General features: G+C 45.0%; 1 protein-coding gene across 9 annotated transcripts in view; it reads left to right on the forward strand.

Annotated features, from left to right (window-relative positions):
* The window catches only part of NTM (neurotrimin), an 879,909-nt gene that overhangs the window by 513,034 nt on the left and 343,350 nt on the right, over positions 1 to 23,525 (forward strand). For 7 of the 9 annotated variants that reach the window (XM_048512956.1, XM_048512957.1, XM_048512961.1 and 4 more), the window contains exon 1: positions 10,717 to 11,601. In XM_048512956.1, coding sequence (XP_048368913.1) covers positions 11,435 to 11,601 — 167 coding nt within the window. In that variant the 5' untranslated portion in view covers positions 10,717 to 11,434. Of the gene's footprint in view, positions 1 to 10,716; positions 11,602 to 23,525 lie in introns of those variants that run through there. The other 2 variants (XM_048512964.1, XM_048512955.1) reach the window with 2 other exon arrangements.

Here is a 23,525-nt window from a genome sequence, read left to right on the forward strand (position 1 = left end):
TCCCCACAGTTCCTTTCTTGATGGCCTCACCTGTAGTTGCTCCATCATCCACCCTCTCACAGTCCTTCTTTCGACAGACTCACAAAGAAAAGATTTTCAGATTTTTCTGCAGACCTCAGGGGTCTCCCAGGTTTTCAGAAACATATGTTTGGGATAAGTGTACCCCCTGCCTCCCTTGGGGTGTTGTGGTTAAGAACAGTGAACCCTAATCTGGAGAACTGGGTTGGATTTTCCACTCCTACACAAGAGCGGTGGACATTAATCTGGTGAACTGGATTTGTTTCCCCACTCCTGCACATCAAGCCTGCTGGGTGACCATGGGCCAGGCACAGCTCTCCAGAGCTCTCTCAGCCCCATCTAACTCCCAAGGTGTCTGTCAAGGGGAGAGGTAGGGAAGCAGTGCTTTGATTGTGTGTTCCTGCACTGCAGGGGGTTGGACTTGATGGCTCTTGGGGTCTCTTCCAATTCAATGGTTCTATGATTCTATCCCTTGCTTTTGTTTGTATTTGCTTTGTTCAGAGATTAATAGTAACTGTACCTTCCCATAGTCAGGTAGTACCTGGACCCTTATCAGAGTCCTGACCTTGGAGAAACTGCACAGCCTAAGAATTCTTTCACTTTTAGGAAAACTGTTAGAGGGAGGGGGTGCCTAATGGGGGATATAGGCTGCTGCTTAGAAACTGCTAGATCCAGCAAAGAAATTCTGGAATATACCTGTTTGTTTACTTTGATTCAATAAATTGATTTCAGTTAATCTGAGTCTAGTTATCAGGAGGAGGTCAACGGACACAACACTAATCAAACATATTTTATGGGCTCTCTTTTCTGTTATGGTGCCAAGTCTTTTGCAGGCACAAGTAGAAACGGAGTAGAGTAGAGGGCATTGGATTTCGCGAACGAAGGCCTTTATTTGAAAACAAAACTAATAGAATGTGGAAGATGAAATGTGTGACGGTGCCATTTGGGTAATCTCCCCATGAGGGATTGGATTAGGGTTTTGAGGCAACCAAGAAGCCAGCCCCCAAGAGAACCCCTCTCATTCTTTGCCATTGTGCTGATCAGGGACTTTGGGAGTCTACTTAGAGCTGCACTGCAGACACAATCAATAAAACTCATACTTTATGTACCTCATTACTGAGTCCCCTTGTTGTAAAGAGTTTCCAGTAACCTGGAGCGTAGCGCCGCAGATACTGGGAACATGAAGGCAAGTGAAGATGTAACATAAAAATCATAGAGCTGGCAGACGTGAGAGAGTCCTCAGGATATCAACCCTGTGCATAGGTGGAATGTGTAAGGCTTCTTTTCACCAACCCAGGCCACTCTGTCACCCAGGTCGGCATAGTCTGCTCTGACTTCAAGCAGCTCTCACAATCTTGAGTGGGCAGGAAGTTCCAGGAATAGATGCTGAGTCTTTTTGGGTGTAAATAACATGTTCTTTTAGTGTTTCCCATCATTCAGGGCAGAAACTGTACATTCCCTTCAGTCCTGTGTCCATTTTCTAAGACTTTTTTTATTTTATAAGGGCAGGTGGTGTTCACACTTTTGGGAAAGGAAAACAAGTTTGTGTGTCTGCTTGCGGTGTTCTGTCAGTGTTCCTGTGACTCTTTCTCTTCCTGTTGAGTTTCTGCAGAAAAACTGCCACCCTGACTCACTTTAACTTAAGTTCAGGAAAGTATATGGAATGAGAAATTCAAAATCTTTTGTATTTGAGTTTCTAACATATTATGTAGGAAGGAGAGGGGGGAAATGTTGGTCTTCCATCCTATGTTTCAAACCACAAATGCTGCTTCTTCTTTTAAAGCATCCATATTTCTGGTCCAAACTCCATCAGACGTTATAAACAATGAAATGTCCGTGAGTGCTTGATAGCTATAGCGCAGGCACAAATCCTTCTGCTGATAATGCAGTGGAGAAGATGAATGTTTGACCTTTGTTGATGGCAATTCTGTGAATGAATGAATGCATGAATGAATTAATGAATTAATGAATTAATGAATGAATGAATGACCTTATTTGTTGAGGCCATAGGCCATAACATCATAATCAAAAGAAATACAGGTGAAAATCACTACAAATTAGACCTGCAATAAAATATCTGTAAGTGATAGGGATAATCAATTATTTATTTACTTTAATTAAACAGGTGGGCTAGTTGATGCACTAAGATTGTTATCATACTTTCCCCCAAAATGTTAACTAATAAAGAAAAAGGTAGCTACAATATAAGTAATAAATGGAAAGGCAACAAAAATTGAATACAATCTTCATCCAAAACTGAAAAGTTGACACAACTAAATTCAGCTTGGACCAAAGTGGGCATAGTAAACAATGAAATAACAATTCTGTACTTCATAATGAGTCTGTCAGACAAACCACACTAAAATACTGCCTCTTTCCAATTATGCTGAGCCTTGCTGAAAATATTTTCTCCGTTTCCCATTTGCACCACTATACATTGAAATGATGTTCCAGTTGGTTTCCAAGAAGTACAGGGGAGGGCTGTGATTTTGCTTGCAGGAGTTCACTCCCTGGAGACTGAGTTAAAGGATCTCAGGTAGCAGTTAGGAGGTACCTTTCTCCAATGAAGACTTTGCTTAGGAATGCCTGGTATAGATACCAGGAGGACTGGAACCAGGCAGTTGATAGCTCCAAGCAAAATGCAGCTGTTCCCTCCTCCTGCCGGCTAGGGCTCAGCCAATTGCCTCTGGCAAGATTAATTCACATCCTTTATTTAGAGTGTTATTTAGAAACCCTCCTGACAGCTCTTATAGTTCTATGTTCTCTTATGTTTGTATTGGAGTGTAGGATTCCTAAACTGGGAAGTCTGAATTAATGGAGAAGCGAAGGCAAGACCACCTCTCCACATACGCCCGAGGGAGAGCACTCCGCTCCGTGGATAAAAACTTTCTGGTGGACCCTGGCCTGGAAGATATCCAGCTGCCCTTGATCTGGGCCAGGGAGTTTCTGGTTCTGTCCTTGGCCTGGTAAAATGCTCAGTTGAATGAGCTTGGGGCTCTGGGATTTGTGTCAGTTTTGTAGGGCCTGTAAGATGGAGCTGCTCCGCCAGACCTATGGTTGAGGGCAGCCATGGCATTTTGCATCCTATGTGGCCTCCCTGTCCATTTTAACTTTCCTGCTCTGTTCTCTTCCCATTTGCCTTCACTCCCCTTGTTTTATGGCACTATTAAGGACTGAAATTGGGTTTTTAAACTGGTTTCTGTAAGCCGCTCTGGCTCGCCATGGGAAAAGGCAGCTTATAAATCAAAGAATAAATAAAGGCAACCTTGACACTGTGACATAAGTCAACACTGGCTGCCGTGAATCAGTCAGTATCCCTAGGTACAACCCCTTACAAGCTCATGCAGCCCCCCTCCTTACATTTTCATTCCTAAATCCTTTCCCTCCCTCCTGGGTCAGTACGTGTGCAGATAGTATTTGAAACATTTTCACATTGAGTCAGTCTTGCAACCTGTTTTATGCAGTGGCCGACCAGACGCCCCAGAGGGTGTACAAGCAGAACATGGACGCCAAGGCCCTCCCAGGTTGTTCCCTCCTTGGACAGGTATTCAGTGGTATACTGCTTCTGAACATGGAGTTCCATTTAATCACTTTGGCTAACAGCCATTGGTAGACGTGGCACCTATGAATTTGTAGAATCCCCTTTTAAAAGACAATGAATCCAGTGGCCGTTACTACATCATCTGGTAGTGAATTATACAGTACCATTTCATAGGTTCTTTTCCCAGGATCCAGTGATGCCCTTTAAGGAGAGATGGTAAAGGACTGGGCTTGGTGGTCAGTTGCATTCAAAACCCCTGCTCTTTTTCTGGGGGCCCTTTCCTAGTTTCTACCAAAATGGACTGGTCATGCCACATATAATTGTTAGATTGGGGACCACATTTTCTGTAGTAGGATCCTGATAGTTCTCCCACCCTCACTCACATATGCACTGGTTCCTCTTCAACTGCCTCATCACACTGTTGTCATTTCTAGTTGCTACAATTAAAATGCAGAGATTGCAATGAGTGAGGGGATCAGGCAGGTTTCTTGGGACAAAGAGTGTCATAATCTGGGTGCAGTTGCTGGGAAGAGAAGAAGAGTTTGGATTTATACCCCACTTTTCTTAAGTAAGGAGTCTCAAAGTGGCTTACAAACTCCTTCTCTTCCTCTCCCACAACAACCTTGTAAGGTAGGTGGGGCTGAGGGAGTATGACTGACTTTTTAGCTGCTAAGAATGCTCTGCAATCTCCATCTTCTCTGGGCATTACGTTGGTAGGGGAAAGTGCAGTCAAGTCACAGCTGACTTATGGTGATCCTGTAGTGTTTCCTAGGCAAGAGATGTTAGGAAGTGGTTTACCATTGCCTGCCTCCACATGGGCTGAGAGAGTTCTGAGAGAACTGTGACTGGCCCAAGGTCATCCAGTAGGCTTCATGTGAAGGAGTGGAGAAATAACCCAGTTCTCCAGATTAGAGTCTGTCTCTCTTAACCACTACACTGCACTGGCTCTCGTAGGCCGCTTCCGCACATGCAAAATAATGCACTTTCAATCCACTTTCAATGCATTTTGAAGCTGGATTTTACTGTGCAGAATAGCAAAATCCACTTGCAAACAAGTGTGAAAGTGAATTGAAAGTGCATTATTCTGCATGTGCAGAAGGGGCCATATAGCTAATACAAAGCCATTTTCCTCATTCATTCATTCATTCATTCATTCATTCATTCATTCATTCATTCATTCATTCCATGTCTACCCTGCCTTTCTTACCAGTTTGGATCAAAAGTGACTTACAGTGTTTTTCTCTCCTCCCTTTTATCCTTACTACAATTCTGCAAGGTAGTTTAGGCTGGGTGGATATAACTGGCCCAAGGTCAGCCAGCAAGCTTCCGTGACAGAGGGGTGATTTGAACCTGGCTCTTCCAGATCCTAGTGTGATACTCTACCCACTATGCCACACTGGCTCGCCTTTGACAAAAGAGAGTTTGCATGCGATCTCTGTCACTAATTGGATATGCCCCAGAAAGAAATAATTACTCTGCACGTGTCTCTTTAAATACTGGAAAGTCTGTTTCCCCTCCTCCCTTTCTGAAGATTCAGAGAAGCAAAAAAACACAGCAAAAACAAGCCCTTCTGAGTTGCCTTTTATTCTCCAGGGCTCTTAATCCACGTCCTTTCACAAGTGCTGAAGGCACGCACCCAGTAATCTTAAAAAGAGATTGGAAAGTGAGGAAATAAATAGGCCTAGAAAGAAATCCCCTCCTCTTGTGACCCATCAGCACAAGCAATAATAATAAAGCTTTATTATTTTATGGAGTGTCTTCTCTGCCTGGCATATCTTGCAATGCTTGAGATTAAATAGCACAGTTAGTGAATTAAATAATAGTTTACCGAGTATTGGATGACTCTGGGGATTAGTGATGAGGCTGTGGAGCCTTTCTAGGTCACCAGTTTGGAATCCAACTCATGTTGGTAGCAATTTTTAATAAGGTGGCAATGTCTAATCGCCGGCGGGCGCTCCGACGTGGAATGAATTGGTGAGTCCCGGGTGGGGGCAGAGGAGGGAACGTGTGCCCTAAATCCTCCATTTTAGTCATGGAAGCAGCTGGAAGTCAGAAGCTAAAATTTAAGGCAAAGCCTTTGTGTGTGTGTGTGTGTGTGTGTGTGTGTGTGTGTGTGTGTGTGTGTGTGTGTGTGTGTGTGTGTGTGTGTGTGTGTGTGTGTGTGTGTGTGTGTGTTTGTTTGTTTGTTTGTTTGTTTGGCAAGGGCTTTTTCACGTGCCATAAATAATGCACACAAAGCTGCTGCAGATATAGTCACAAAACAGAATCCAACCAAACCAATATTAGACCCTCTAAGGCAGTCTGTTTTCAATAGAAAAGAGTAGACCCAGAGTTTTGTATAGCTTCCATCTGCGGAGGCAGACTAGTGCCTCTGAGGGACAGGTGTGGAGAACATATCAGGGGAGGGATGCTGGATACAGGAAACTGAGCCATGTTGAGATGTTCTAGGGTTGGAAAACAAAGGTGTGTGGATGATGTAGGACTACAGAGGTGGTACAGAAGTACAATTAAGCTTTGTACTCCAACCTACACAGGGTCATTGGAATATGCATAGAATGTAGGGGAGAGGCTGTATCTCAGGAAGCAGAGATTGTGCTTTACAATCCCTGACATTTCTAGTTAAAAAGACTAGGGAGTTAAAAAGTCTCAAGTTCAATCCCTGACATCCTCAGCTAAAAAGACCAGGACGGGGGTGTTGTGAAAGACCTTTGCTTGAGACCCTGGAGAACAGCTTCCAGTCTGAGCAGACAATATAGTCCTTGTGTTGGATGGGTGGTCTAATGCACTGTAAGGTCACAAGGGCTTCCTAATGGGTGATTTCATACCATTCCAGTTAATGTCCAGAGGCAGAGGACCTGTTGGGACTGAAGGCCAAACTAGGTGGAGCTCTGTGTGATCCTTATTTTCGTATGCTTTTGAAGTATATCCAGCCAAATTTTTATAATCCGTGAGAGAGAATCTGTTTAGGCAGCGTGGACATAACTGAAAAGTGCTTTTTCAGTACTGCGCTGTCCACCACATTGTGATTTGTCAAGAAGAGTTTGGATTTATACCTCACTTTTCTCAACCATAAGGAGTCTCAAAGCAGTGCCAACTGTATCATTACTTACATATTTGATTTGTTTAGAGTAACCAGATGTGTTGTGCGAGTCCAGAAATTTAGGAAGGAATTTCTGGAGGCTGGTGTGATTTCAGTATAATTGAAATAATCAATTTAATAGCCGTAGCATCACACCATGTTATATTTTCATATCTTACCCCTAAAAGTGATTGGTTGCATAATAAACAAATGTCCTTACAGACTTCAGTGGGATTTACTCTGGATCTGTCTCATTTTTACCTTACCCTTCTTGGATAGGACTCAGGTGAGTGGGTCAGCCTTCCTACAGTTTAACCTCTCAGCAACCTAGGAGGTAGGTTAGGATAAGAAAATAAATGTGAAGGGTACACATTCCCCTATTGAGTTTAATGGAAGAGGAGGGTTATGAACTCAGGTGACAGCAGCGCTACCCTAATATTTGCCACAACTCCACACTGGCTCTTAAAATGGAGTGTTTCCCATTAGTGACCAAAGTGACCCAGATAGAAGAAGAAGAAGAAGAGTTTGGATTTATATCCCCCCTTTCTCTCCTGCAGGAGACTCAAAGGGGCTGACAATCTCCTTGCCCTTCCCCCCTCACAACAAACACCCTGTGAGGTAGGTGGGGCTGAGAGAGCTCCGAGAAGCTGTGACTAGCCCAAGGTCACCCAGCTGGCGTGTGTGGGAGTGCACAGGCTAATCTGAATTCCCCAGATAAGCCTCCACAGCTCAGGCGGCAGAGCTGGGAATCAAACCCGGTTCCTCCAGATTAGATACACGAGCTCTTAACCTCCTACGCCACTGCTGCTCCATATGATAGACCCATCATATGAGCTCCTTGGCATCAACAAATCAGCCACATTTTCTTTATGTGATTTATTTGCTTCATTTTGACCCCACCTGTCTCCGCAGCAGGGACCCCAAGTGGCCAATCCCATTATCTTCTTTCCTGTGACGTCCTCACATCCCTGTGAAGTGAGTTAGGTTGGGAATATATGAATGGCCCAAGGTTACCCAGCAAGCTTCCGCTGGCTAAGTGGGGATTTGGAGCTGGGTCACTCAGAGCCTAGACCGATACTCTAGCCACGACACCGTTCTGGCTCTCAGTTTAAAGTGATAGCGGATGAGCCAAACAAAGGATACGCAAAGGGGCCGTCATTACTGGGAACTCATCTTTGCCGCTCTCTTCTTGAGATAAAGGATTCAATACTCTCGGGGCTGTTTATGTCTAGCACTTTCTACCAGTGGGAGATTATATATAGAAATAATAATTCAGTTAGCAAATAGCAGAGGGGAGCGTGAGCTCGTCTACCTATGGAGAAATGAGGTGTTTTCATGTTGTGAGATAGGAAACATTCTTAGGAATTGAGCTGCCGTCCCCAGCTGGCGAGCGGACTGTGAATCATAGAACAAAATTCTCACTCTCAGAGAAAACTGCATCTTATCCTCAAGGAAGATTTTAAGACTTGAGGGCTGCTGACTGTAATTTGTTAATGCCTGGCTTCCCCCTTCCTTAAAGTAGAATTGTATTGGCTCTCTGCTTCCGAGCTGGAGTAGAGGACGATCAGTGACTGACCCTCACAGGTGTCAAGGGAATAACTTGCATGTGTGAATGGGGCATGGGTGTTTTAATTTCCTCTCATTGTCTCAGAAGCAAAGCTTTTCAATGGAGCGAGTTTATGAGCTCTGCTGCTAGTCAAAACACTGTATGGATTTTATTTTAACTTACTTCATGTATATGCTGCCTCTCAACCTGAAGTGTCTTGCAAATGTTCTCTTCACCTCCATTTTAATACTTGCAACAAGCCTGAGAGGTAGGTTAGGCCAAGTGTGTATGTCTGGCCCAAGGTTATCCAGCAAACTTCCATGTCAGAAGAAGGATTCGAACCTGGGTCCCAGATTCTAGTCCTGTACTCTAGCCAGCACACTCACTGAGATAGCAAAGCCGGGACAAAGGAAGGATTTCAAAGAGGTTAAAATGGGCCAGAGTATATCAAGGGAAGGAGGAAAGGAATAAAAGGGATTTTTAAAATATGGAGTATCTTGTGGATGATCCCAGTTTTGATGGGCTGGAATAAACTATAAATTTAGAAATGAGGTGGTTGGTTTCCAAACCTTGCCTAGCTATGCCGCTCACTGACTCACAGAGGCCCCTTCCGCACACGCAAAATAATGCGTTTTCAAACCACTTTCACAATTGTTTGCAAGTGGATTTTGCTATTCCGCACAGCTTCAAAGAGCACTGAAAGCAGTTTGAAAGTGCATTATTCTGCATGTGCGGAATGAGCCAGAGATTCAGTGTAGTATAGTGGTTAGAGTGTTGTACTGGGACCGTGAAGATCTGAGCTCAAATGCTTACTTGCCATCAAATTTAACTTTGGCCAGTCAATTGCTTACAGCCTCACCTACCTCAGAATTAAATGGTGGCAGAGAAACTTCCCGCAGTTCTTTGGATGAAGGGAGCAGTGAAAATGTGCTAACAATATAAATAAATGATGCTTGTGGGTCAGTCACTATCTGTCTGTGTGCCCTGCCTAACAGGGCTGTTGTGAACATAAAATAAGAAGCTGAGAAACTTACTTTGGGGCGTTGGGGTAAATGGGTTAAGCCCCAGTGGGAGCTTTGTGGAGATGGAAACCATATATCCATTATGCATCTTGTTCTGGTAAATTATTTGTTTTGAATCTGGAGATGCTCTTTTTTAAAAAAGTTAGCTCCTCCTCCCCAAAATTGCATAGCCAATGGGGTAGATGTTGTTAGAGTTGAAGTTACTCAACGTTCAACCAGTTCCATTTGTGAGAGTGAAGTTGTTCTTGATGTTCCCTTTGTTTTGAAAAAGGACACTTATGATTCAGTTTATTATAATATTACCACAATGCTACTGGGAGGATTATTGTACACAGAATGATAGCACAGGGGTAGCAGGTGAGGACAGAGCGTCAGAAGTGAGTGATGTAGAGGGGAGAGGTCTTCTCAGGCAGAGATTCATGGTCTGAGAACAGGAGAGTGTTACGGTTGTAACATGCCAATTCTAGTGAGTTAGTCCATTTGCAGCAAATGACCTCTGACCGAGGGGGACTGAGTGCCCTAAAGTAAATGCTGCAATAGAGTCACTCTTTTACAGACATGAAATCCTGTTTGGTGTCTGCAGAAGGCTATGGTGAAGAATGCAGTCTTTCAAGCAATGCAACATGTAATAGCTTTTTAAAAATAAGTTTTATGTTGCAGCAATTCTTCAGATTAACAAGAATTTACATTACGCTTCTTGAACAGTCGGAGCTCTTCTCAGCTATTATCTCCCCTTCCAACAAGCCATCGAAGTCACCCAAGTATTAGTTATTCCCCCCCCCCCCTCTAGCAAATGTGAGATGGTGGAAGACTGTGAGAATGTGGCTTGTGTGTATCCATTTAGTAAGTTTGTTGCCAAGGTCCTGATCTGAACTGGAGACTCTCTTGCTCCATACTTGGCTGTACCTTGACGAGCTTGGGGGCATTCTCCATGAACAGGGCTGGGGTGTACATAAAGGATGCCCGTCTAAATCTACCTTCTTGACCAAGTGGCTGAGCTGTTAAGCCACTCAAGAAAGGCCAGACCTCATTGGCAGAGGAAAGATATATGTAATAATTGTGAGGAAGGGGTGTGGCCCAATGGCAGAGCTTCTGCTTGAGGAAGGTCCCGGGTTCAGTCCCCCACATCTCCAGTTAACAGGATTTGACAGTCAGCGATTTGAAAGACCTCTCCTTGAGACCCTAGAGAGCCACTACGATCCAGGTAGAGAACACTACCCTTGGTCGTCTGGTTGGAATTAGGCTGCATTCAAGCCACGGACATGGTTCAGGCATCTGAATTCCCGTTTAAGCAGTTTAAGATCTTCATCTGAACACTTAAGATCTTGCCCTGCAAGCTTGCTTCAGCGTGGCCCTGAAAAGGTTACACCCTCCCTGAGCTTCAAGGTATACCTGACACAGCAAGGGTTAAAGCAGGAGTGTCTCTCCCACCCTCCCCTCCCCTCCCCAGTCCTTGGCTAAGATTAATGTGCTAAGTCTGTGCTTCTCAGAGATGTCTGTGCCGGGGAGCCAAAGTGTTGGTCAGTGATGGAGTTGCTGCCATGACAACCCCTGGAAGACAGCGCTGGAGGGAGAGGGGGACCAGGAGGAGATGCTCCGCGAAAGGAGGCAGAGCGGGGCTGGGATTCTGAAAGTCGGAGCAGCCGCAGACCCCGGCGTGCCTCTGCTGCCAGCCGCCCTTTGCTGAACAGAGCCACAGACAGCCACACACAGACCCTGCTGGCTTCCCCCTGAAACTGACGTCCTCTGGCATCGTGGCTTTCTCTTCTCCTCTGGCTGCTCCCGTGACTCTGCTTTGCAGACTGGGAGTTTGGAAACTCTTGGCCGGGGAGCCCCAGTTTGCACTGGGGAGCGCCAGGCAAGTCCGACCACGCCGGAGCTCTTCTGCTGCTGCTGCTGCTCCTCCTCCTCCTGCTTCTCTGGCCAAGTGTGAGGCATGGACTGCTAACCGGGAGCCTGGCTCTGGAGGCGTCCAGCATCTCTGCTTCTTCCCCAAGACATCCTGGAGATTCCCTCTGGATCCCACTTGGGGAGCGTGGATATCGAAGGCTGGATTGCTAAGGGCTCTGCCGACCTCTAGGAAGAGCTGGGGGGTCTCCCTGCATCGCCCCCTTCCTCCTGGTTGCTTCCCCCCTCCCTTTGTGTTTGCTCACACCATCAGGTGTCTAGAAATCTCTCTCTCTTTTCTGGTGGTGGTTTTGCCTGGCGGAAAGTTGGTGCAGCCCAGGATGGGGGTCGGCGGGTGCTTAGTCCTGCCCTGGAGATGCCTGGTGGTCCTGTGTCTCAGGCTGCTCTTCCTTGTGCCCGCAGGAGTGCCCGTGCGCAGCGGAGATGCCACCTTCCCCAAGGCGATGGATAACGTGACCGTCAGGCAAGGGGAGAGCGCCATCCTCAGGTAGGAACAGGGTCCTTTCCTCTGAGCATGGGTGGGGAGCGGGACTTGGTGGGGAAACTGCTTTCGGGCAAGGCGTTCGGGGGTTGCGGGCACGTGTGGGTGCTCGAATGTCAGCTAAGTCTCTGGGAGGGGCCGCCAGACAGGAGTGAAGCCACCAGCCGGCTGGGGCTTGGGGTTTGTGTGTCTCGGTGTCCTGGGTCTAGTTCTATCCACAACTGCATGCAGGAAAAGCAGTGCTGGAGGCAGAGAGGGAGAGCTGTAGAAAGGAATGTTATAAAAAAAAAACCTGGCATGTTTAAGGAGATTTGTAGCAAGCCTGGTTTGCTTTGGGGAGACAAGGCAGGGGAGGGATTGCTTGTTATATGTTAAGCGGGGTGGGTCTTCTATGTGGTTGATATGAGAAGAACGGAAGGAAATCAGTGGTTGTTATTACCTCTTCAGCCCAGAGGGACGTTAGATTTTGGGTATGTCTCTCTCCTGTCGTGGAGGGTTATGGCGTGTTCAAGGATTTAGGAGGGTCTGGCTTGGCTTGTTTTCCTTCTGTTGTTCCTGAGTTTGGGGTGGGGGAGATGGAAGGTTTTGTCCGTTTGGAAAAAAAGAGGGCAAGGAGGCTGCTGCCGCTTCGACTGATCTGTGATTGTAAAGTGAATCCTGTATAGGAGGAGTTTGCCCTGTCATTGGATTGATTATTTTTTTTGCAAAAAAAAAAAGGAAATAAAGTTATTCATTTTGTGTGTGTGCGTGAAAAATCTGGCTGGTTGCTTGTGCCGAGCTATATGGCCCCTGGGTTGAACAGGACAGAGCGAAAGGCCGCTTTGAGTGCCAGTAGTGGAGAGATGCAGAAAAGGGGGCAGGGTATCCGGCCATGTCTTGGCATTGGGCCTTTTGGACGCTCAGAGGCATCGTCCTTCCGGAGTACCAAGTAATGAAGTCCATGAAGTGTTGATATAGCAGGTCCTTAACACAGGATGCTGATCCTGAGGAAAGGTGGGCGGGAAGAGCTCCAAATGTGCACTGCAAACTTCATATCACTTTTAGCCCACTTTAAATCATGTGGTTTGCCCCAGAGCTTCGTGGGCATGATAGGTGGGTGAAGGTAATGAGACCCCTTCTCTCGATGTTCTGTTGCTCCGTTTCAGAATGGCATCATTTGGAAAGAGGGAAATTGCTGTCAGGCTGGTTTATGTCTGTGATGAGGGGTTTTTTTTTCTGGCGAAGGTTTGGGGAATACCTTTTGATTGTAATTTGGGGCCTGATTTAATGTCTTTGGGACACGAAAGAATCTGCCTCCCTCCTTTATGCATGACCCAAACAAAATTCAAAAAAGGAGGAAGAAGACCATGAAGTGTGTTGGTTTTGTTATCTATACACAATCATTCTTCATGGGTACAGTTGCTGTCCACTGGATGGTCTGGGAGGACTGTCGAATGAGAGATGGGAGACCCTGATTTACTTGCTTCTGGACTTGTGTGTAATATTTCAGCCCTCCTCTCTTCCAATGAGCTCAGGGAGACATACATGATTTGTCCCACACACACACACACACCCCATTCATCCTCTGTAACTTGGCCAAGGTCATCCAGTCTTCCTCACCATCTCAGCATCTTAGTCTTTTACACCACACTAAGGTTGAAGAAGTTTGGATTCTTTGATTGCAAATTGGACAATGTGACTTTAATACAGGGGGTAATTGTGCAGTCACTATACTACAGCTCACTCACCTCCCCACCTGTTCAAGGATCACATGAAAGTCTTTGCACAAGGGGCTGGGCAGTGACAGAAGGCGGCACGTAACTTTCAGGTCAGGTGACTTGCTTTCCTTTCCCAAATGTATGATGCTCTGAAGTCATTCCTGCCATGAGTCAGCAAGATCTATACATAGAAAAGGATGTGAAGCAGCGGGAGCAAAAGTCAGGTACTCAGGCTTCAGGGAAAAACATCTGGAGGAACCTAAGATGTGTCAGTTTTGAGGACCTGATTTCAAGGATCCAGACTGAGTCTCATCGGTGTGTTCTAGGTAGCCAGCCTAAAGGTGGCATTCTTAAAAAAGATGTCCCCAGTAGTTGAATTAATTGACCTGGCTATGCCCTCTGGAAGACCCTTCTTCCATTCTGAGCAGTAGATGACAGCCGCAGACTATTATGGACCAAAGTGTTTGAGCCCTTGTTTTTCTTTCATCAAATGTTGTTGAATACTGCTCTTTACTTGCTTCTGATTTACTCTCCTGCAGAAGTGTCTAAAACGAATGATAGATTTCACAGCACAACATCTGCCGCACCAAGATGCTCAGCAACATTTTCTATCTGTAAAGGCTGTTGGGGAGATGTCTCTGGGCATGTGCATTGGCATGTGTGTGCGTGCTAGAGTGAAAACTCATCTTGCACACTGAGAAAAATGGCTGGAAACTGGAGAAATAGGACTGGAATGTGAAGACTGCCAGTTCTACCCACTCGTACTAACAAAAGATAAAATAGGGACCAGGACTCTACCTTGCAAAGCAGGACAGTTAGACCTGTGGAAGTACAGCCAACTGTCATGGATATGCCACTGCAAAAAGTTAACAAAACTTTTTTGTAAAGTGTATTTTATCTAGGGCTGGTTTTACATGCATATCTTTTGCAAATTTTACGATACACGTGTATACCTTTGGAAGACGTTTTGGGGTATAATGAAAGTTTATTGCAGGCTGGATAGAACGAACAAAGAAACCAAAACTATTCCCGGCAGCTGAAAGAATGAGTTTGGAAAGATTCTATTATCAAAAACCTCATGTCTGTTCTATAAAGGGTTCCATTTACCTACGCAACAAAATGCAAGTTGGATCCCTTCTGATCCAAAGCAAATAGCTATTAGATTTCAAACATCTTTGAACTTGACTTTTTAATGGCATACATATAACTATAAAATTCTATTTTCTGGTTAAGACCAAATCGGTCCTGGGTATAGTAATATACCAGTCTTAACAATGAGAGAGTTAACACAAAATAGGCCTCGCTTTTATTGTTTTGCTAAAACATTACTTGTCTAGTCGGAATTGTTATATTTCTGGCCCATTGTCAAAAACAGAGGATGAAAAGGCAGGGGGAAAAAATCTGCTGAATAGTTCTTGCTATTATTAGTATGTCTGTATGTATTTGTTGTCATACAGCATGTCTGTGCATAAAGGCATCACATACAGGTATGGCTACCTTTGTCGCATTGTATAGCTGCACCCAGGGTTTGCCTTCACAACGAGCTGTGCTCCTTAAATGTGACAGTGATATGCATCCATTTGTAAAGTGTGTTTGGTAACACAGAATCCACACGTATCAAGTCCTTAAAAGAAAGCTCGTTTCATTTTATGCGTGTATGCATTCCGTGTATGCTCAGAGGCACATGGACCTAGGAGACCAGATCAATTTAAAAACATCGGCAATCACAAGGAAAGCAAGCCTCAGCCAGTCTACTCGGAAGCAAGTCCCATGTTATTCAATGGGACAAACTCCCAGGAAAGTGCCCTTTAGAATTGTGGCCTGAAATGCAGACTTAAGACAGATCGCCATGGCCAGATGCCTCTGCATGGCCGCATGCGCAGAGACATGGTCTGGTGGGAAAAGATTACTGTAAATAGTGTTATGTATACTGGGGCAGCCGGTTCTATGACCCTGGTTGAATTTTCCCTCCAGCTGTGACCACAGAGTTCCCTGGGATCTCCTTCTCTGTTTAGCTTCCACACCGCTGTTGTTTTATTTTTCTACAGTATTTATAAGTCACGGCTCATGCTCCAGGCAGTCATCTGCCTGCATGCTGGTTGTGGAGAGGGATTTGCGAATACGAGGCTGCCTTTAAAAAGAGAAGGTATAGATCTGACTGTCTATATCAGTGGAGGAGGGGTGATTGGGATTTTTCTCCAGCTCATCCGCACATCACCCTCTCTTTCTCTGCCCTGACTTATTCCCTCCGTTCTTGTCCGACCATCAGAATCCTTGTTATCGGATCTGTATTCATGTTCCCTTCCAGGGTTCAGACTTGTGGCTCACAGTTCCCATGAAATATTCATCTCATTTTGATGTTCGTAAAGTTCAGTGCCTGATATTTTTCATCCTCTGAAATTATTTATTTCAGAGCTCTGGACTATAAAAATATAACTCTGACCTGCTTCTGCCTGTTCTCCTCCTTAACTTTCCTGGGGATTATTGCATTTTGAAAAGGCCTGGCATTTCAGGGTCCCCCCCCCCCCACCCACCCCTTTTGCAGTACAAGATGGGGTCTCGCCCTGTTTCTGTGCAACTCCCTTAGTGGCAAAGCCTTGACCTTAAAGAATCAGTAAAGTTGTATGGACTGTTGTATGAATTCACTTAGAAAATGATATTTACCATGGCCTGCCATAAACTGAACCTTTTTTATGTGTGTGAATGTTTCAGACCTCATGCCATTATTCCTCAAGAGACCCTATTTAATTTTTTTCAAAAAATATTGAAGAAGAGTTTGGATTTATACCTTATCTTTCTCTCCTGTAAGGAGACTCAAGGTGGCTTACAAGCTCCTTTCCCTTCCTCTCCCCACATCTTGTGAGGTAGGTGGGGCTGAGAGAGTCCTGAGAGAACTGTGACTAGCCCAAGCTCCTTTCCCTTCCTCTCCCCACACCTTGTGAGGTAGGTGGGGCTGAGAGAGTCCTGAGAGAACTGTGATGAGCCCAAGGTCATCCAGCAGGAATGTAGGAGTGTGGAAACACATCTGGTTCACCAGATAAGCCTCCGTCACTCAGGTGAAGGAGTAGGGAATCAAACCTGCTTCTCCAGATTAGAATCCACCTGCTCTTAACCACTATACCATGTTGGCTCTGAATTGATACCATGTCCTTTCCCAATCAAAGATGAACTCGGGGTAGCTTACAATACTATATATGTATCATAGAATTTTAAATTACCCTCCAGTGGTTATTTAGGAGAAACCTAACAGCACCAAGTCCACCCAGCCCAGCTAGATCACATAGTAGTAATAGACAAGATAAGAAGTTAGGGAAATGTGGAGATAATCACTGCTGTCTCAACTATAGGCCTGGTGGAACATCTCCATCTTACAAGCCCCGTTAATCATACTGCTAATAAATATTGAGTGATACCTATCACAGAAAAGGAAAGGAGCTTATGAAGAGTTTCACTGAGCATATCCCTGGTTTGACAAGTGCCTGTGCTTGCAAATGGGCATTATAATGGCTTTGTTGCTTGGCCCCTTGAGTCAAGGCTACATCTAATGCTCTTGAACACATAAAGCGAGTACGCCCAGGGATAACTATTATTATTATTATTATTATTATTATTAGTAGTAGTAGTAGTAGTAGTAGTAGTAGTAGTATTTAATAATAACCTATTATTATTATTATTTAATAATAATAACCTATTATTATTATTTAATAATAACCAATTACCAATAATAACCAATAACGAATAATTAACCAATCAACATTTAAATACAACAAATAGTTTCAGTTAAAACAATAAACAAATTAAACATTAAAACACTAGCAGCAGTGATCTTCCACAATTAAAATAAGTAGATGATGTCCGGCATTAACCCCCCGGGAGGGGACTGGCCAATATTCAATCAACAGATGACAAAGCTGTAAGGAGCAACGAAGAGTAGTAGTAGTAGTAATAGTAGTAGTTTTGGATTTATACCCCACCTTTCTCTCCTGTAAGGAGACTCAAGGTGCCTTTCCCTTCCTCTCCCCACAATAGATACCTTGGGAGGTAGATGGGGCTGAGAGTGTTCTGAGAGAACTGTGACTAGCCCAAGGTCACCCAGCAAGAATGTATGAGTGCAAAAACATATCTGGTTCACCAGATAAGCCTCTGCCACTCAGGTGGGGGAGTGGGGAATCAAACCCAGTTCTCCGGATTAGAATCCACCTGCTCTTAACCACTACACCACGCTGGCTTCCTAAGTGGATGCTCTGCCACTGATCTATGGCCCCTCTCTGTGCATTGCGTAAGGTGACTGCTTAAGTTGGTGGCATGCCAGAAAGCTTTCTGCTTTGCTGTGATCCAAAGAAAACAAACCAAAATGGAATTGTGTAGTTGTTTAGGAGGAACGGCCCATACCCCTTGGGATATAAAAATGTAGGTGCATGTGCTATATACAAGATTATCTCTCCGTTTCCAGTTTCCCCTGCTCTTTGAAGGAAAAAGAAGAGGTTTCTAGCACTCCCCCCAGACACACTTTGTGACCACAGATAACCTCTGAGCAGAAAGAGCTGAAAATGCCCTCATTCCCTTTCTCCCAATATACAGCCATTAAAGAAATAATGGTTACTGGCAGGAGCTACTGGAAACCAAGACTTCTTTTCTGGGCCCCTTCTCTGCAGTTAGTAACTTCATCCCCTTCTGATGTGCTTCTTCTGAAGCACTCCAGCTAGGGGTGCCACTGATGGCCCTTCTCAAGCTCACCTTTCAAATGAATCCTGAGAACACCTTGTCTATTCAGCAGCAGGCAAAGAAGATTGCTAGCAGCGGCTCCCAGTCTCTTTGGTTCGCTTGCTGGCGCTGATGCAGAGTTGTTGTTCCTGATTTTTTTTCCAAGGTGGGGGAGCAGTTTATTGGGAAAGCAGAAAGTCAGCAGCACCGAGAGCCAGAGTGGTAGAAGACAGAGCCGGTCTGAATGTGAAAAGATTGCTGTATGCAAGGATTTTAAAAGGCAATTTCTGTCAGTGGCAGACTCAGCTCCTTGTAGCTTAGCCAGTAAGACGTTTCCCTTTCATAACGCTTCTGTCAGAACTGCGGGGTTGACGCAGGAGTCTCTCAAGACCAGCAGGAATATGCTGGGGACTCAAGGCAGGATTAGCTGTAAGGCGAAGTAAGCTAGGGAAAGAGGAACATCGGCTGATGGGCGGCTGCTTCAGGTGACTTGGCTGCAAGCAGACTAAGCCAAAGGCCTGCAGTCTGGTGGGGGTACCTTCCAAAATGTGACCCTTCTGAACAGTTCTGCCTTTGAACTGTCAACTCTGAGGCCCCCTCCGCACATGCAGAATAATGCACTTTCAATCCACTTTCAATGCACTTTGCAGCTGGATTTTACTGTGTGGAATACCAAAATCCACTTGCAAACAATTGTGAAAGTGGATTGAAAGTGCATTATTCTCCATATGTGGAAGGGGCCTGAACTTCCATGTCAGTGCAGGTAAAGAGGGATGTGGGAAGGTGTTTTTTTATGATGGTTTCACAGGAAGGGCAGGTGGCATGGGTTGGCACCTGCTGAGATCTTTGGTCTGGTAGAGGGCCAAACTGAATTCCAAAAAGGGGGGAAAGAACTCAACCAAAACAATACAGAGAACCACGGAGGCTGAGCAGCAAACTTATAACATCTGTAGTATTTTATAGTTTACACAGTGAGGTTAGTTAAAAACACAAGGCCCGTGTTTCGGGCTACACCTTTATAAATTGGTAGAAACTGTTGTGCATATTCCAAACACTGTTGTTGGTACAGTTGTGACAGGCTGGCAGGATTCAAGTGATGTTCCTGCCATCAGCATCTCAATGGCCTTTGCTTTTGCATGGGAACAGAGCAAGCTGTTTCGCTCATTTGCATAGAGGGCCCATTGGCTTGGGTGACACAGATTACTCTTCTGACCCTCTCCCTCTACTCACTTGCCTTCTTTGGAGACTGAACACTGTACATAATCACTTCTGCAGCCCGGGATAGATGCTTATCTCCTCCAGAACCACCATGGAGGATAATTGAGGATGGCTGTGGAAACACAAATTCTGAGTTCTCACTGTTCAGGTAAGCTGTCCTAGTTCAGTTGCAGTCTCATGTCAAATGTTTCCTATTCACAAGCAGTATTATGTACTTTCCTTTTTTAAAAAAAAAAGCTCCTGGTTTCGGATTAAGAAAAAGCTACATTGTCACACTGCCTGGCCTGCTGCCCTTACTAAGCCTTGGACCTAGCAGCTCTCTGGTTATTCATCTGTAAAGCAGACTTGGCTATGGTGTGGTGAAAATGTTACATTGTTTGATATTATTTTAAATAAAATCCTACAAGTGGTTTTTAATACCCACTTTGAGCTTCTTGAGGTTGTACCTAGAGTAAGAACTCATGGACTTGGGGGTGAATATTCTGAGTAAGAACTCATGGACATGGTGGTGAATATTCTGAGTAAGAACTCATGGCCTTTGTTGTGAATATTCTGGGCTGGCAGTGCAAAATTTTGCACAAAATAGCCTAATGGAAAAAAGAAGAGGAAGCATGATCCAACTGCGATGGACCTCATTTATTTGAGCCCCATTGATGTCAGCGGGAAAGATTTATAGATCTTTATTCCCTCCTGCTGAAATGAATGGGACTGAATATGGTTGACTGGGGCTGGATCATGCTCAGGGTATCTAAAATGAGCACCCAAATGCTTCCAGGCTTGTGTTAAAGATGGATCCTGGTGTGTTAATGTATTCTAAGCATACACCAGAAAGGAGATGCTGTTGAAATCAGTGGCTCTAACCTTCATAAACATCTCTTGAGGACTAGTCTTTCAGGATAGCATCCCAGGGCACCTACTGATTAATAGGTGAATATCCTACTGAATCCCAAGTAAACATACAGAAGATTGGGTTGTAAAGATCACTGCTTGTTCATCAGGGCTGAATTAGACAGCTGAGTTAGTCTCTGTGCAGGTTTTGTAGGAAACGAGCTGCAAGTTTTAGCTCTGAAAAAAAGTCTCAGTTCATTTTGATTAACATTAAAAAGTGATTAGAAATAATCCATCAAGAGGCAAGAATGAATCTACTAGAGATAGTCCACAGCCTTTTACTTTCATAGCCTGGGAACAGATGGTAGCTACACGGGGGCAAGCATGAGGTGTACATAAAATGAGATTTTGCGAAACATGGTCCAGAGCATCCTCTGTGTAAACCACAGGCCAAACTGGTTGTTGAGATGCATGCATTTGGGGAAGGTGTAGCATAAAGGAGCCAAGAGAAGCCTGTATTTTCACATGGAGGACAGAGTGAAATAAAAGTAGCCATGGATTCCAGGTTGAGCAGCTGGTGAAATATCACATTTCCCCCCTACTAGAAATGGGTGATTTTGACCAACTCGATGTTTCCAGCCATAAACAGTGCAACACCTGCGTCTGTTTTATCAGACACATGCAGAGCCCCGGAACGGCTCCAAGAAATGTTTGTCCATTTGGTTTTGAGAGCCTGGTTTTCTGTCGAAAATTGCTCGTATCTCTCTACCCCCTCCCCTGGACGTTCACGTTCTCCATCACTGTGGACAATTTCAGGCCTGATCTTTAAAAGGAGTCTATGCATTGCCTCCACTTTACTATAACACTTGGTTCCTGGTAATGGAGGAGAAGAAGGCCTCCCGGAAGCTGGAGAGCAACTTGCCAAATTGCCTGTCCTGAATTGCTTCTACCTTCAAGAACCTGATATGGATTATGAGGCAAAGAGGTAGTGGTTTTTTTTAAATGCACAGAGAACTTGATTGGAGACACACCTGAGCTTTGCAATCTGGAAAGGAAGATGCAGATTTATTCTTCAGCTCCAAGCCTTGCTGGCATCCATTCCTGGTGCAGCTGTTACATAAGGATTACAAGAATAATATTCGTAAACTGCTTGGCTGACATCGAATGAAGCATTTCAGCCGAGTTTAAGTGGCTGACAGTGTAGTCCAAAGCAACTTTCTAAGCTAAGGCTTCTGAGTTGGAAATTCCTGGAGATTTGGGGGTGGACTGGGGAGGTCAAGGTTAGGGGGGAGCTACCCAATAATGCCATTGAGTTCAGCCTTCGAAACAACTATTTCCTTCCAGGGAACTCTGTTCTTTTGAAGTTAGCTGCAATTCCAGGAGATCTCCGTGCCCCAACTACAGGTTGGCCACCCTCTTCTAAGTCCACTGACTTCAGTGGACTCACAAGGGAGTCACTTTGCTTAGAATTAAATTGTGAGTCTCTGGCATGGCTAGAATTGTTTTGGAATCTCTTCCAGATCTTGTGTAATTTTATACTAATTTACACTGTTGTTATATACCTGTTGCCAGCCTCTTCTAACCTATCTGATTCTCCTGGTCCACTCCCAAAGCTCCCACCCAGTCTATAGGTTTTCCCTGGAGTAATGTAGAGTTCTCTGAGGGCACTTTTGCACATGCAGAATAATGCACTTTCAATCCACTTTCAATTCACTTTGCAGCGGGATTTTCCTGTGAGAAATAGCAAAATCGACTTGCAAACAATTGTGAAAGTGGATTGAAAGTGCATGATTCTGCATGTGCGAAAGTGCCCTGAGTTTTCTCTTGGTTTCTACAGCTAATCCTGGACTTTACAAAATACAAAACATTTTCTCTTATCTCAGAAATAGTTTAGGTCTAGAAAGTACAATCTCAGGGTTAGAGTATTTAGTCAACCTTTGGTTTCCTTATCCAATCTTGTCATGTAGACAACATTTTTTAGAGTAAGCAAAGAGTAAAACGTTTCATTTTTACAACCTTCACCAAAGGTAGGGAGTGGTTCAACTTGCTATCAACTTTCTTACAATTTTCTATCAACTTTCTTATCTGTGAGAGAGTCCAGGTTGAGAGTTTGTGATGGTCACCCAATGAACTTCCATGGCCAAAGAGGGGATTTGAACCAGGATCTCTGGCTCTTCCACTTGGTGGGACTTTTTTTCCCTGCATCAGGAGAACAGAGAGCCCATGAGCATGTGCAGAATGTCTTTTTGCTGTGTAACCAAAGCAAGCTCTAAGGCCCTTTCCACACAGGCCAAGAAAGGTGGGTTATATGAACCCGTCCTGGCCCAGCCCCTTCGCATGGCTGGCTGTCCCGCCGACAGCCAGCACGTTGGCTGGGGCGCACACCTTCACATGTAGGCACTTCCCCCCATCCCCTGCCTGTCTTTTTTCCCCCAGGACCAACCCCCGAGCCATGATACAGGCCCGTTTCCCCTGAGTGGCTCTACAGATGGGAGCCAGGGAAGAGTTTTTTGAGAATCACGTAATGTGCTATTCTCGTGTTTTAACACGACTCACAGCCACGGGGCTGCGAACTGTGTTAAAACAAAAGAATTGCACATAACATGATTCTCAAAAAACCCTGATGGGGGGGGGGAGACATAGAGCAGATCCACGTTAGGATCAGAATCCATGCGAAGTTCCCCCCCCCCCCAACCCGGGTTTTTTTACTGGTGGCCATTTCCCCACTTTTAAAATGACATCCGTTTTGTCTGGTCCAAGACCTTTTTAGCACGAGGGTCCTGTTCCCCGGGTCTCCCCTGCTCTCCACGCCCTGCGTGAGTCATCAAAAGCGCGCTTCGCTTTTGAAAGCAGCGCCTTAGAATGACCCGCTTCGAGCTGAAAGCTCAAGAGCAGCAGAGTCGGGGCGGCTGCGTTGTAACCGCCCTGTAGTGGGGAGTGCAGTTGGACCCCGCGCTACTCGGCGAGAGTAGCACGCAGCAAACAGTGAGTGGGGAAAGGGCCGGTGTTATCCTGGTTTAATTGGCCTATTCAGAAAGGGCCTCACATATGCAGGAGTAAGAGACAGGAACTGTGTCTAATAACAAACCCACACATTGGACAAAATGACAACAGAGGTGGAAAGAAATGTTTAACAACTGAAATCTACCACCTGCAACAGTTTGGTCTCCTCTGCTACCTTACTCTCCTGCATGTGAATACTGCTTCTTGGAGAGTCTTTGCTTCCCACCTTGAGCACCAGTACTGTTTCTTTTACAAATTAGGCATCGGGTTCACACATCTGATCCAGAAGCTGTTCAGAGTAAAGGCGTTAAATTCTCCACCCATCTCTAGTAAACTGTGTTCCCTTCTCTTGATCTTCATACGAATCCTAGCGTGCTTAGAAAGCTAACATCAGCTTTCGAAGCAAGCCATAACTAAAGGATCTAAGCTAGGATTTTCAAAGAAACTTTAACGGACTTCCTCACCAAGCGCACTTGAAAA

Source organism: Sphaerodactylus townsendi, linkage group LG12 (assembly GCF_021028975.2).
Source record: "Sphaerodactylus townsendi isolate TG3544 linkage group LG12, MPM_Stown_v2.3, whole genome shotgun sequence".
NCBI classification, from domain to species: Eukaryota; Metazoa; Chordata; class Lepidosauria; order Squamata; family Sphaerodactylidae; genus Sphaerodactylus; species Sphaerodactylus townsendi.